This window comes from Eublepharis macularius, chromosome 3 (assembly GCF_028583425.1).
Source record: "Eublepharis macularius isolate TG4126 chromosome 3, MPM_Emac_v1.0, whole genome shotgun sequence".
In the NCBI taxonomy this organism is placed as follows: domain Eukaryota; kingdom Metazoa; phylum Chordata; class Lepidosauria; order Squamata; family Eublepharidae; genus Eublepharis; species Eublepharis macularius.
In genome coordinates, this window is record NC_072792.1 from 52,480,764 (window position 1) to 52,494,673 (window position 13,910).

General features: G+C 41.1%; 1 protein-coding gene across 2 annotated transcripts in view; it reads left to right on the forward strand.

Moving 5' to 3' along the window:
• The window catches only part of TBC1D8 (TBC1 domain family member 8), a 57,861-nt gene that overhangs the window by 16,211 nt on the left and 27,740 nt on the right, over window positions 1–13,910 (forward strand). For both annotated transcript variants that reach the window (XM_054973306.1, XM_054973305.1), the window contains exons 3-5: window positions 3,589–3,707; window positions 5,563–5,791; window positions 10,216–10,456. In XM_054973306.1, coding sequence (XP_054829281.1) covers window positions 3,589–3,707; window positions 5,563–5,791; window positions 10,216–10,456 — 589 coding nt within the window. The remainder of the gene's footprint in view (window positions 1–3,588; window positions 3,708–5,562; window positions 5,792–10,215; window positions 10,457–13,910) is intronic.

Below are 13,910 nucleotides of genomic sequence, written 5' to 3' on the forward strand. Positions count from 1 at the left end.
CCACTGCAGTGGAGGTGTACTGCAATACAACTAACACAAAAACTCTGCAGAGTCCTCAATTCCTCTTTATATTTTGAAGTTTTTACCTGTGTTTCCTGTACTGTTTAGTCTGTTCTTTTCTGGCATTTTTTTAAAATTAGGACAACAGCATTGCAAGGTGGTGTCCATTAACACCCCCCCCCCCCAAATCTTGTAAGTTTCCTCAGTGGATCAACTGAGGAAACTGACCAGTCCTCAGACCTCCAGCTGAGGAAACTGACCTGATCTTAGTGATCTGCTAATGGATGTGTCCAGAAAGCCCGCAGCAGAAACAGGGCATTTTTCTAGTGCAGAAATAAAAAACAGACACCACTTTGGTTCAACTCCCTTGAAGTGTTGAATTAAAGAATTGAGGCAATATGGGGCCAGGATGGATGAATAAAGCGGATCTGATCCTCATGGGCTGAATATGCAGAAAGCCTGATGTAAAGTTCACCATGCGGCAGAGGCCAGAAAAGATACAGAAAAGCCAAGGAAAGATTGATTCTGCGACAGTTGCAGCCTTTCTCCGTCTGGGAAGCAGCTTGGAGACTGAATCAGGGTATCTGACCATGCGAGCAGAAGTATAGAAAGAAATCGATGCAGTATGGGGCCAGAACCAATGAAAAAGTGTGGGAAAGACTGAATTGTCCTCTCTCCTTTGCCACATTGTATCCTTCCCTCCCTAAAAGTTTGTAGCTCCCTGATGTTTTGTCAGCTGTGCTGGCCAGCCTTTCCCCACACTGGTGCTTAATAATGAGAAGGATTTTTCATTAGAAGAGGGTATTATAATATAAATGCATTAATCAAAACAATGGGAAAATAATTTTCATAGCATCGATGCTGCATTGAGCAGCAATATGCAGCCAAAGCATTTTGGTGGCTACATAAAGTTAGGTTCATAAATGGTGGAGAAAAAGCTTAAATTATTTAAGTTTGCTTGCCATGGAATGCTGCCACCAGCAGCATTGAAACAGTCTTTCTAGGCTTGATTGCAGTCAGGAAAACAACAGGTGGACTCTCACTCTAGACAGGAGGGATTGATTTTTGCATACTACTATTACTTTGACCTTCTTCCAGAAAAAAAGGGTGAAATTGCTAAGATTATGCCTCTGCTCATATATTTATAAGGCATTTCTAATGTCTTTTGTTCTGATGTTTGTATCAGAAAATGAAAGGTGTATCAGAACAGCCTTGTTAATAATTTTAAGTGTCTGTTGCCTGTCTTGTTCACTGCCAGCTGTTCTTCCCATCTTCCTCCTCTCCCCAATGCACTCACTCCTTTACCTACTTTGGTTCTTATCTCTGTTCACTGCTTTACTGTCACAAGGATACACACTGTTAGAGATGATTTGTTAAAGTAGCTTATAGACAGTTTGAATTTATACAGCACGGAGATATTTAAAGCTCTCAAGTGTTGTCCCTGTTGTCAAATTCTCTGGAGTCATTTTGTGGTGCCACAATATTCCTGCTATCCATTTTACTGTCTGGTTATGACGTTGTTGAAGAATGGAATGCTAATTTTTTTAACTATCAGTTTGCCTAGAGTTTAAAATATTGCTACACTGCACAAGTTCTAAACTCTGTGTACATTAACATGAGAAAGGAAATAGAACTAATGCAAAGGGATGTTGGATGACCAAAATAATTGCATGTGGAATTAAATTTAGAGGAAAGAACAGGATAAACATCTACTCTCAGACATTATTTATAGAATGTATTTGTAATATGTTTCTAGGCATATATTTATAGAAACTCATAAATCCAGCCCACTGTTTCTCAGAGAAGACCTGACTGCTGTTAACCTCAGAATTCTTTGCACTACATAAGAGGAACAGAAATCCAGGCTTCAAGGTTGAGAGGGTGTCCTGCTTCATTTGGAAGCCCTTTATTTAGATTTTTATTAATACCCCATCATACCCCTAACCCCCAGGTTGTCCTGAAGCAAAGAATAAGCAGAATTTTAAAACTGTTAATTATATTAAACATATAGATCAAATATCCAGTTTTTAATGGATCTGATAGCTCTTTTTTAGCCTAAAGACAGTCAAAGACAGGCCCTCTCTTTCAGCTTTATAAATCCCGCTTGCTCCTGCCACCCAATCAGGTGTTTTTCTCCATATAGCTGTATCTTTCATCCTATTCCTTTATCCATCTCATTTCCACTTATTTTCAAATAAAAATAGTTATCTGTAGCATTATCAACACCAGGTATAAGTACTATAGCAGTGTAAACTTGGTTCCTCCATCTAGTCCCTTGTCTTTCTAAACAGCAGCTGCTGCTTGTTAAGTTGGCAAGAGTCAATAGATAGCAGTACTATTGTATAGTATTTCACTGTTTGTGTTTGAACACAACTGTGAGAAGCTGTAGCTTCACAACTTTTGGTGATATTACGAAGTCTTTCATCATATTAAAAAGCTGGTAAAGGCCATTTTAATACTGGTGTTTTCAATGTGTGCATGTGTTTTAGCAGGAGTTACCTTGATGGATGGTGTTTATCAAGATCTATCGTCATAAGGCCTTCCTGTTGAGGAAATTAAATCTTGGAAAGTTTCCTTGACAAATAGCATTTTCTATGGGAAACCTAGCAGAGGAAAGTGGAAAATATTTAGCTATATTTATCATCTCTCTTGTGTGAGGCTCTGTACAGTATCTTTAATGGTCACAGAGCACAGATTAGATTTTGAGATTTACCTGATACTCTACTGTTCTCCTTTATGCCTTTCCCTTGTTGGGTAGAGCTGCTGGCTCTATGTATGAGGTTTGGAGAGTGCTTGGTATTGTGCCCACTGTTGTACCCAGCCCTGATTATTTCCTTTTTTGCGCTGATGACAAAAATAATTATGTTTGAGGGCTTGAACAGACAAGATTATAACATCTTTCAATATTACAGCATAGCAGGGAGCCAGGTTTACAATAATGAATCCTGGTAGAAGTTGAAAGGTTAAACCTCGTCTTCCTTCCCTTTATGACCCATTGGCAAACTGATTCTGCACAAGCCAGTAATTTGTGAGATAGCCCCAGCATCCCAAGCACTGAAAGTCATGGGGCAAGGCCTTATGATGTCATACTTTCACAACTGGCCAACTTAGTTCTAATCAAGGTCCATTCTAACCCCATTTGAGTTGTCTGTCTCTGCATTAAATGTTCTACTTTGCCTGTTTTTTGACCTCAAATGATGCTGTCCTGTGGTCCTACAGAAAATAGCCATGGTTGCTTCCACCTTAAAGTGTCAGGAAAGTGGGGAAATATCTTTAACTGTGTGTAAATCATGCACACAAATGGATCAAGTCAAACAGCATTTTATTGCTAATTTTAAATAATACCAGAATACAAAACAAAGGTCTTTCTTCAGAAGACTTTAAATATGGTCTTGATAAAGACAAAAAGTACTAAAACAGAAAAAATAAGAATGTGAATTGGGCTAAATTTAGTGTATTACTGTATCTTTTTTAATTCTTGGTGCCATAACTATTTTTCAGCTATTTTATTACATCCTTTCTTAAATATTTAAAACTTTCCCCCCACAATGGTACCTTGCTCCACTTGTTTTCTGTCTCTTGTCCTAGGTGCAACAGATGAGGAAATAAATCATCATTGGGAGTGGCTGGAACAAAACTTACTCCACACGTTGTCTGTTTTTGATAATAAAGAAGATATTGTTAGTTTTGTCAAAGGAAAAATAAAGGTATAAGAAATGCCTGTTTTCATCTCTTTTACTGGCAAAGTTGTTTAAAAAGGCTATTGTGGAGGAATGTTTGTCTTTCTTCTTTATAGGAGCAAAAATGTACTAGCTGGGTTGATAAACAGATGAACTTTCTGTTCTTACAGCTTAAGGAATTGCAACTGTGTACTCTTGAACTTTTCCCCATGTTTCTGTATTGTTTTCTAAAATATGTGCAGTAAAATATATCAATCAAAGCACAGATATTAAAAACTTCCTTTCTTTCTCTGTTCGCTAGCTCATTCAACTATTTTCTCGGATAAATATGAAAAATTCAATCTCTTTACATTCTCTTGGGTAGAACATCATGCGTCTGTGCACTTACAGTCACACGAAATAGGATTTATTTATTTAAGAAAATCTGTATGCTTCCTCACACCGTAATTCTTGAAACAGCATAATAACTAGAAAAGAACTTCCTACCAGAACTCTCATTTAAAAACTAGAATAGGCACCATTGCACAGAAGCGCTAGTTTATCATTCATAGGGGAGAAATCAAGAGCCTTTGTTTTTGAAAGTGAAGAGATTAGATTTGTGCAATTCCCAACTCTACATTTAGTATTTTGTTTTCTGACCTTTGCTGCAGTGTCTGATCCCAGGGTTTGCCATGCAAGTCTGCTTAAAAATTCAGGAAGGATACTTCTGTTGTACCTGAAGCAAATTGCCATGTAATTAGAAGAGCTATTTACTTTGGCTATCTCTGTCTTGCAAAAATTCATTCTTTATCAGTAGTAAAGATGTGTATAACACGATTGTGTTTTCCTCGTGACTGTAGTTAAGAGCCTGTTGCAAGTTCTACTACACTTCATAACTATATATAGAAAATTTTAGAATTTCAGAGATTTCCTTTTGCTGTCCAACTGGCAAATATATGCCTAGAGGTATAATACAGTCGGGGAGGTTTCCAGCTGTTTCCACGATCCCCTGCCAGGGAGATTTACCCCTAGCAATCACTATCTGAAGGCACCATGAAAGTGGCTAATTACATTAGCTGGATGGAAAGTCTTTTAGTCTTTCCCTACAGTCAATCCAGTGGAGCTGCCACTGCTTCAGCCTGAAAGGAGGGTGTATTCTCTAGAGAGTACGGTGAAGACAGTATTTATTTATTTAAGATAGTTATACATTGCTGTCATCAGTATGTCTTGAGGCAGCTTCCTGAGAACAGTGAACTTTAAAAGTCAGTGCACATTTGCTTGAATATGTAGCTGCAGAGATACGGCAGGTATATCGTAGGTGGCTGGGTCAGGCTGGCATTTGCTTGGAAAGGAGCCCCTCTTTGACCTACCCAGCCCAACGCAGTACCCACAAGAGTGATGACAGCCACAGTCAACTGGGATGAAGAACTCTGGCAGAAGGGATTATTGTTTCCCCATCTGCTTGCCTGTTGGCCTTTCAAGCAACTGCTGCTATCAGTTTTGATTTGCTACCAGTATGCAAGTAAGGAAAGAGCTTGAGAGCAGTAGATCTAGCATCATGCTTACATTAGGGTAGTAATGGAAGTCTGTGTTTGGGATGGGAGTCTGCGAGAAGAGAAGCCTGTCTTCAAGCCACTGAACAATGAATAACATTATGGTACTGGCTAGTAGGCTTCTTTGTACATTCCCTCTCCCTCTGCCCCTACCTCCAGTTATTCTTCATGAGCTTACTCTGTTGCGAGTTAATTGTTGTCACTACACAGTGGATAATTTGTCGTTAGAATGGTAAGAATAAAAACCCAAGTTTAATTTGCTAGTACAGTCACTGAAAGCAATGTACTTATTTGGTTGGATATGGACAGTTCAGGGTCTGCAGTAACACATTAATTTATTATTGACTTAGGCATTAATTGCAGAAGAAACCAGCAGTAAAGTAGCCGAGCAAGAGGAAAATCCTGAGAAGTTCAGAGAAGCTCTAGTGAAATTTGAGACCAGATTTAACTTCCCTGAAGCAGAGAAACTGATTACCTATTACTCATGTTGCTGCTGGAAGGGTAGAGTTCCTCGACAGGGATGGCTTTATCTGAGCATCAACCACCTCTGTTTTTATTCCTTCTTTCTGGGCAAAGAATGTAAGTATGAACAGATTAATATAATTTCTTGCTTCATACAGATTAGCTAAAAGATTTGAAAATTGAAATAGAAATGTGCCCTAGTTTTTTTCCAGACCTACATTTATCATGTTTCTATTGTATTTCCTGAGTTTTCAGAGCTTATCAAACAGGGTTGGTATGGTTTGAAAATGTTTTATCTTATGACAACTATATACAAACTTTGCAACAAAGGATTCATTTATACTGGTTTCTTAGGCTGCAGGATATTACTTAATATCATAGATCAAGCCTTGTGACTATAGGAAATCATGTGATTGCATAATTATTGTTGTCTTGATTAAATCTGTTGGAAGAAACCGATACATTAGTGGTTGTTTATATAAGTACAGTAAGTCCTTGTACACACTTAGTTTATTTAAATCCCAGTTTGTTGGTATGGGGGACATCTTAACTGCTTCATTTATCATAGTTGTTATCAAGCATAGCCTGCTAGATGCAGTGTTGTGCCTGGTCCCCCCCTCCCCTGACAATTCTTAATTGACCTGTGACAAATTTGTTTATTCAGTCCTCTTAAGTTTGCTCCTGTTCACAAAGGACACTTTAGAATCCTTTTTTAGAATATTAAGTGGTTTGAACAATGCTATGCAAACTGAAAAGCATTGGAAGGTTATTCCATTTTAGGCTAAAAGCCTGAAGGGTCAAGCATTTTGGGAACAGTTCTGTGTGGAGCCCCATCCCAACACTTTGGAGAATGGATGATAGAAACTGCTCTATAGTTTGCAGAATTAGGTTAATATGTGGTAATTAACTGACTGTATTTTCATTCTCCTGAACACCTGTTTGCCTCCTTTGCATTATAAGACTGTTTCAGTGCTCAAAACAGGATGGGACGCCATCCATCTTTTAAGTGTGGATCAAATCATTTCAGATGAAAACACCCTAAGGTGGAGCAGGTTCACACCAGTATTGCAAAAAGCCACTAAGGTGTTTCATACTTGTGCTCATATGGTAAAGGCTACATGGAATAGGACATGTTGAACTTGGAACTTCATTGCTGCACAGAGATGAAGCTGTCCCTTGGCAATGCTAGATGGGAATAGCCTGAGCCTAATCAAGGATTGTCCAGGCCAGAACTGTTTCTAGAGCTGGATGGGAGAGACAGGCACATGGAAGGACAATCTGCCTGCCTGTCTCCTCTGGACTGCAAACGTCTGGCCTGGGCAGGACTAGAAGATGGAAATGGGCTCTGTTTGACTTGCCCTACTTCTGCAGAGAATAAGTGAACAAGAATATTTGTTTTATTAATTTGTTTTATTATTTGTATATTGATTTTAGTTTTGTTTTTATCAATTTTAACTGTTCACCGCCCAGAGCCCCTGGGATGGGCGGTATATAAATTGAATAAATAAATAAATAAATATCTAGAACCCTTTTTGAAGGTGGGTCATGCCTAAAATAGGCCACCATCACTACGTTGTATGACTTCACTCATGATATCTCCATTTCTGGTAATGATTTATAACGGATACGGTTTCAAAATACAAATACTAAAATACAAATACCATAGTAGTTATACATATCCAAAGACTGTGAACAGTTTACTGACTAAATTAATTCTGTTCTAATTTTGAAATGAAATCAGCCAACTTCTTTTTTTCATCTACTCAGAAGATTGGCCTACCCAAAACTATAACAGATTTTTCTGCTGAGGTTGCAACATCATTCATCAAGGACCTAAGGACATTTCTGATAGTACTTCGTGTTTTTTAAGTTCATTGTAAAATATTAGTTTGAACCAATTCTCTCAGGGAATTCTGGGTAGTATACATGGTTACTCACTCATCTTATCTTTACAAAAACCCTGTGAGATAGATTAGGCTGAAAGAATGCTTAGCATAAGGCCACACAGTGAGCTTCATAGCAGTATTAGTTGTATGTTCAGTCACAACTAGACATGGGCATGAACCGCATTCCGAACGTTGAAAAGCTACAAACCACCCGATCTTCCGTTCGTGATACGGCGGTTCGTGAGCGTCCATGGCCAATGAACTGGCATTTGTTAGAGGCACAGTTCATTGCATTCTTCCGCAGTTTGTGAATCCAGACAGTCAGGCACCATCAATCAATTCCCTTGGAAACAGAGCTGGGGGAATGCCTGAACGCTGTCTGCATTCCTTCTATCGCCCTGGAAACCCGAATGGAAGCCCAGCTTACCTTGATTGGCAGGTCTTCCTTCCAACCATGGAGCTGCAAAGTGGTTACAACTTGGGAGAAGACACCCGGAGGGGGGAGGGGGTGTTCTGTAGCCACTCCAATCTCATCCCTGCATACCCTGATAGGCAGCTCTGACGGCCAACCACAGACCTCCTGTGTTGCTCAATGGGACCTCAGCTTATAAAAAGCACGGCTCCCAGGCTGGGTTTCACTTTCAGCGAGCAGTGGAGTGTGACAGAGCTGTTCCTGGCTACTTGCTAGTCTTTGGGGAGAGAGACAGAGAGAATTTAACTGAGCTTGGATTTGGGGGATAGACATCTATCTCCTCTGGTTCCAGGGCTACTGCCTGGCTCTGGGGCCAAGCTCAGTGGGCACCTCGGCTGAGGGCTCACATTGATTATTATTTATCAGTGTCTGATTGTGTCAGGTCTGTGGGAGTGGTGGGCTAGGGCTCTAGTCCCTCCCTCCCTCTGGTGCCAGGGCTGCTGCCAGGCCCTGGGGCCAAGCTCAGTGGGCACCTCGGCTTAGGGCTCACATTGATTATTGTCAGTGCCTGATTGGGTCAGGTCTGTGGGAGTGGTGGGCTAGGGCTCTAGTCCCTCCCTCCCTCTGGTGCCAGGGCTGCTGCCCAGGCCCTGGAGCCAAGCTCAGTGGGCACCTCGGCTGAGGGCTCACATTGATTATTGTCAGTGCCTGATCATGTCAGGTCTGTGGGAGTGGTGGGCTAGGGCTCTAGTCCCTCCCTCTGGTGCCAGGGGTGCAGCTTTGATAAGAAAAAGAATTATCGGAAGAAAATAATGAGTGGCCGGAAGAAAATGAAACTCGAAACGAGCCTTTAGTAAATGAGCTGGCAGAGCTCGTAGCCAAGCCAAGCGACAGTTTGGAACACCGCGTTTGATTGCCAAGTAACATTTTGGAACGCCGCGTTTCACTCTACCCATCGGGGGGAACAAACGTCATGTGTAAACTCCATACCATCTACTCGGAGCGGTCTGGAAAGGCAACAGGAAATAAAAAGGACTAATCATTCGAGGACTTCACAAGGGACTGTACACAAAATATTGGGAATGGAATTATGAATTAGTACATGTAATTAAATGAAGTATGTGTAAAAATTATCTTAAAACTTGTAGGTTAATTTCATAATATAGGTTTATGGTTCTCTGGGCTCTTTATTGTAATCCCAGTTTTGATCTCCTTGAGCATTGGCTCTTTGAGAGTAGCTCAATCCCAATAAGCCAAGCGAGTCTGGTACTTCAAATCAATTAATAACTTTTATTAAAGAACAGAACTTTATGCACATACACACCAATTACTGGGGGGAAATAATCACGCACACACAAACACACACACAGAGTCCTAGGAAGTATAGCTAGAAGCGTGGGAATAGAGCAAGAGGGAGTAATTATATCTACCTATCCTAGAGAAAGGGGTCCAGAGAGAGATTCTTCAAATGTCCCACGTCGTCAGCCCAGAGAGAGATGTGGAACAGCACTTGTGGATCCAGGAAAGCGAGCAAGCGTGAACGAAGAGAGACTGGGGGGGAGGGGGTGACCCTAAGGGAGAAGCCAGGAAGCTTGCAGAGCCTACCTTTATAGGTAAAATGTGCCCTGAGGTGGAGGAGAGTCCTAGCAGTTAGGACAAAGGGTCTAATGGTCGGTTCCTGGGTGTAACAAAAGGGTCCGAGTACTTTGATACTGCCAGGGTGCGTGCAAAACTAGTTCCAGCACTGCACAAAAGGGACAGTTTTCCTGATGAAGTACTGGAGCCAGGTTAAGTGTTTTTAGGGAGGGGATACAATGTGTCAGGAACGACTGTACCTGCTTATGAATGCCAATTGATCAGTTCCTTGATCACGGACAGGAAATCTCATCACAGGAAGAGGGACAGGAATGTGCTAAGTGGGGGTGACTCAGCGAGACCTTTATTGCTCTGGACCTTCCAGAGCTTGGGTGGATAGCGAGACCAGTCACATCACAATGCCTCTGCATTCCAGTGCGGCATTCCTTACATGCCTGGTTCTCCAGGGGCTCTCTGGTTGGCAGTGCTGCAGCCATTTTAAACTCCAGAGGCTTGTACACTTTTAATATCCTCCTGAGCAGTCATATGAAACAACTGCTATTAAAATGGCGGAGGCTGGGCTGACTGCTCACAGATTGTGTGTAATGTGTTAGGGATTTTGATGTCTGTGTACTTGAATAAATCTTTTGCTCTTTCTGCAATGGCAGTAAAACTTACTATTCCCTGGGTTGATGTCCAGAAGCTGGAAAGAACCTCCAACATCTTTATGACTGACATTATTCGCATCAGCACTCAAAGCAAAGAACGTGATTTTTCCATGTTCCTTAATATTGATGAGGCATTCAGGATAATGGAACAGCTGGCAGATGTAACTCTCCGAAGATTACTGGATAATGAGATCTTTGAACTGGATCCAGGTCTGCAAGATCCTACTCAGATCACCAAGAGGTAAATAGTGAAATTATATGTATTTAATGAAGGGCATATAAATAGCTCTTATCAGTCCTCCTTTTGCTTCATTACCTTGAATAAATCTAAATAAAGAACAAATCTATCTTGGAATATGCAGTGAGCTTTTGAATGAATTATGTCACCTTTGTACTAAGGAATTAAAAATAATTTTAAAGGATTTTTCTGGTAATGATCTTTTTAAAGTTTCTTTCCATAGCATATGTACTGACTAATCAAGTTGCACAACTGCAAGTTTTACATTCTTGAAGAAAACACATTTTCTTTTTTTGTTGTTGATTATCATGCCTTGCTCAAGGGAAAGAGATTGAGAATTTCCCAGTCTTTGAACACTGCCAAACATACAGTTTTAATTGTATGTATTGTCTTTTGGTCTTGCTATTTTTTATCTAGATTAATTGTATGAAGTAGGTTGCTTCTGCTTTTTTTGTGGTAAAGTATGACATCCAGCTCCCCTTAGCAAGTGTATTGCTGCATATAATTTAACCTTGTATCCAAGGCAGTTTCTGTGCTTAATTCTACAAAGTAATTAAGTGGCACAGTAATTGATTTTGTCTAATTCTCAAGCTCATTAAAATTTAAAAGTTTCTGCTACTGTGCTTACTACATTTGACTTAAGCCCACTGTTGAAGTGTACTGTGCTATTGCAGACTACAGGAGGCTCCTCCATTAAAGAAAATCCTCAAGATAAAACGTTGATATTAGGAAGAAGGCAATCTAAAGCAGACTGTTAAGAAGCAGCCACCTTGAGGCCAGATCAGTTCCATGGTGAGAGACCCGTGTTTTGAGCTCCTGTGTTCTTTTAAAAACTCTGCTGGTACATGGAGGCCTGATTTGGATCAGTACTGGTGCACGTGATGAAGGGGTTTTAAAGCCCTATCTTCACCTAATGTGCTGTTTTCCCAACTGGAAATGGCCCTAGGGAACTGCTATTTGCCTTATTGGGCTAAATTTACATTCACCTGTATATATAGCCAAATGTGACAAATAGCTGCTCTGGAGTTTGCTCTGATTGGATGGTAGTTGTACTGTAGGGGTTAGAGGAAACTGCAGTTTTTAGTCAGTGCTGAGGGAAAGGTTTTCAGTCAACTTTTATATATCTCGGAGAGAGGTTATTCTGACTAAATCAGGCAAACAATCTGAAAGGGGTATTATTCTGGCTAGGTCAGGCAAACTGTGAAAATCTGTGTGGAAAATTAGTCCGTGTGACTGAGTCTGTGAGTATACCTTTGACAAGATACAATTATTTCTGAAACTACCAAGTTTATACTGAAACCAATACGCTTATCAGTACTCTGCAACCATCACACTTACGTACTTATAAATACATTCTATTTTTTGGTTAAGGAAAAAAGCATCCCTTTTTATCTCATAGCCACCCCCACTAACTGACTATATATAAGTTACACAAATAAAAAGGGATGGTGTTCTCAAAAGTAAAAGCCTGAGTAGAGAACACCTGAAGCTTTGCATGAGTAGAAATAGAAAGAGTGTTGGTTCTGACCAGAGCCCTCCTGAAGTATAAGAAAACACGAGGAGCTGAACTGAAGGTCCAAAAGCAAAGGCTTTAAAGGTTTAAAAATAAAATCATTACACTAGGGCTGTTTCAGGTTGGGAAAAATAGTGAAAAACTCAGCATGACATAGTTCCAATCCAAATTGGGGGCTCCATGTGCCTGAAAATGTATGTTTTTTAAAAAGTGCCAGGAACTCTGAACATGAAACTTACTAAATAAAATAACCTACGCTTTATTTGTAGATGGGACAGACATGTGGCTATTTCTGACATGTCTTGCAGGACCCTGAGAACTAGGTCTTAGTGAGGAATTGAAAGACATTGGGGAAAGTAATTATTATACCACATTGCAACACAGAGCCTTTCATACTGGAGAGTCCCTGAAGGTACAGTTGCCACATTAGTGGCTTCCTCATGTGCATCATGATCATAGAGTGATTTAAAATGGAAATTGCACTCAACAGAAGACAAGATGCCAAGAATTTTTTTTCAAAGTAGCTGGCATAGATACACTTTTACAGAAGAATCAAGAGATTTGCTAATTCCCAAAAGTAGAGAGATGTTGACTCAATGTGTAACTACAAAAGGTATTTATATTAAATCTCCCACATGCTTTCTACTATATTAGGATACAATGCCACCTTAATATCAGTGTCTGAAAATGTTCTGCTGCTAATGGATTTTGTGTAGTAATTTTACTCAGGATGTGGAACACGTGAAACTTATCCATGATGTGGTTTATATTTCAATAACCAGTTTGCTGTGATACTACAACTAGAAAGGTTTTTTTTGTTTGTTTTCAAGAGTGAGTGATTTTTTGGCAGAGTCTGTTGTAGATGTTCAGCTGCTTGTAACTCATGGAATTTTACATGTATTGTGTTGATTCATCCTTTTTAAGGGCTTTAGCGGAACAGGGCAAGTGGGAAAGAGGTGTTTCACAAGTAGATCTCCACTCATGCACTCAGGGCCAGGGCGCCCATTGAGGCCAGGTAGGCGGTGGACTCAGGGCGCGGGGTGCCGGAGGGGGCACTGGAGGAGGCGCAGGGTGCGGGAGCGCGCTCCACTGACCTGCAGCCTCCTAGCCCTCCCGCCCCGAGCCACCGCCACCGCCAGCACACGCCCCCGGCCGGGCTCAGCAGCTGCGGGCAGGCGTCTGCGGCGGTGCAGGGAAACCGAGCAGGAGAGCTCGGAGGCCACCCGTGCGCCTTCCCAGCTGCCCACCACAGCAATTGGGCTGTCAGCCGCGCGCACTCTCTCTCTCACGCGCATGTGCGCGCAATGACGTCACACATGACGTCATCACGCGGGCTGGTGCATGTGCGCGGGTGTGGGCGCCTGGCTGCGGGCTGGCCGCAAGCGCCAAAAACCCTGGCGCCACTGCTGCATGCACTTGGTTCCTATGTACAATTTCCCCTAATGAAAAGAAAGCTATTTTTGCCAATTCCCCCCTATATATTATCCTGGAGTGCCCTTGTCATACAGGAGCATCACTGGGGGAACATTTGGACTGCAGAAAAGGCAAGAAAATCCTGTTCCACTGATGGAAACTCTTATGTCACCAGAGATTTACCACAGAATCCAGTCAAGTATATTAATAAAGCTTTCCGTTTGACTTTTAGGTCAGCATGCTCCAAAATTAGAGCCATGGTGTTATGTAGCTGCTCTGTCCACCTGTATCTCCTGAGACCAGGAGATATATCTTCAATGGATCTGGAGGTTGGGACCAGAAAAATTCTGTTCTTAAAATTTATTACTAGCTTTAGTGAGCAATGGTCGCTTGCAATTATCATCCATTTCAAAATAGTTCACTTGATCCAATAGCGTGGAGGAGACAGCTATATAATCAATAGTGCTAGCATGCAGAGTAGATAAGTATGTATAAGAACCTCTAGCTCTATCAAGCTTTGTCTCATGCAAA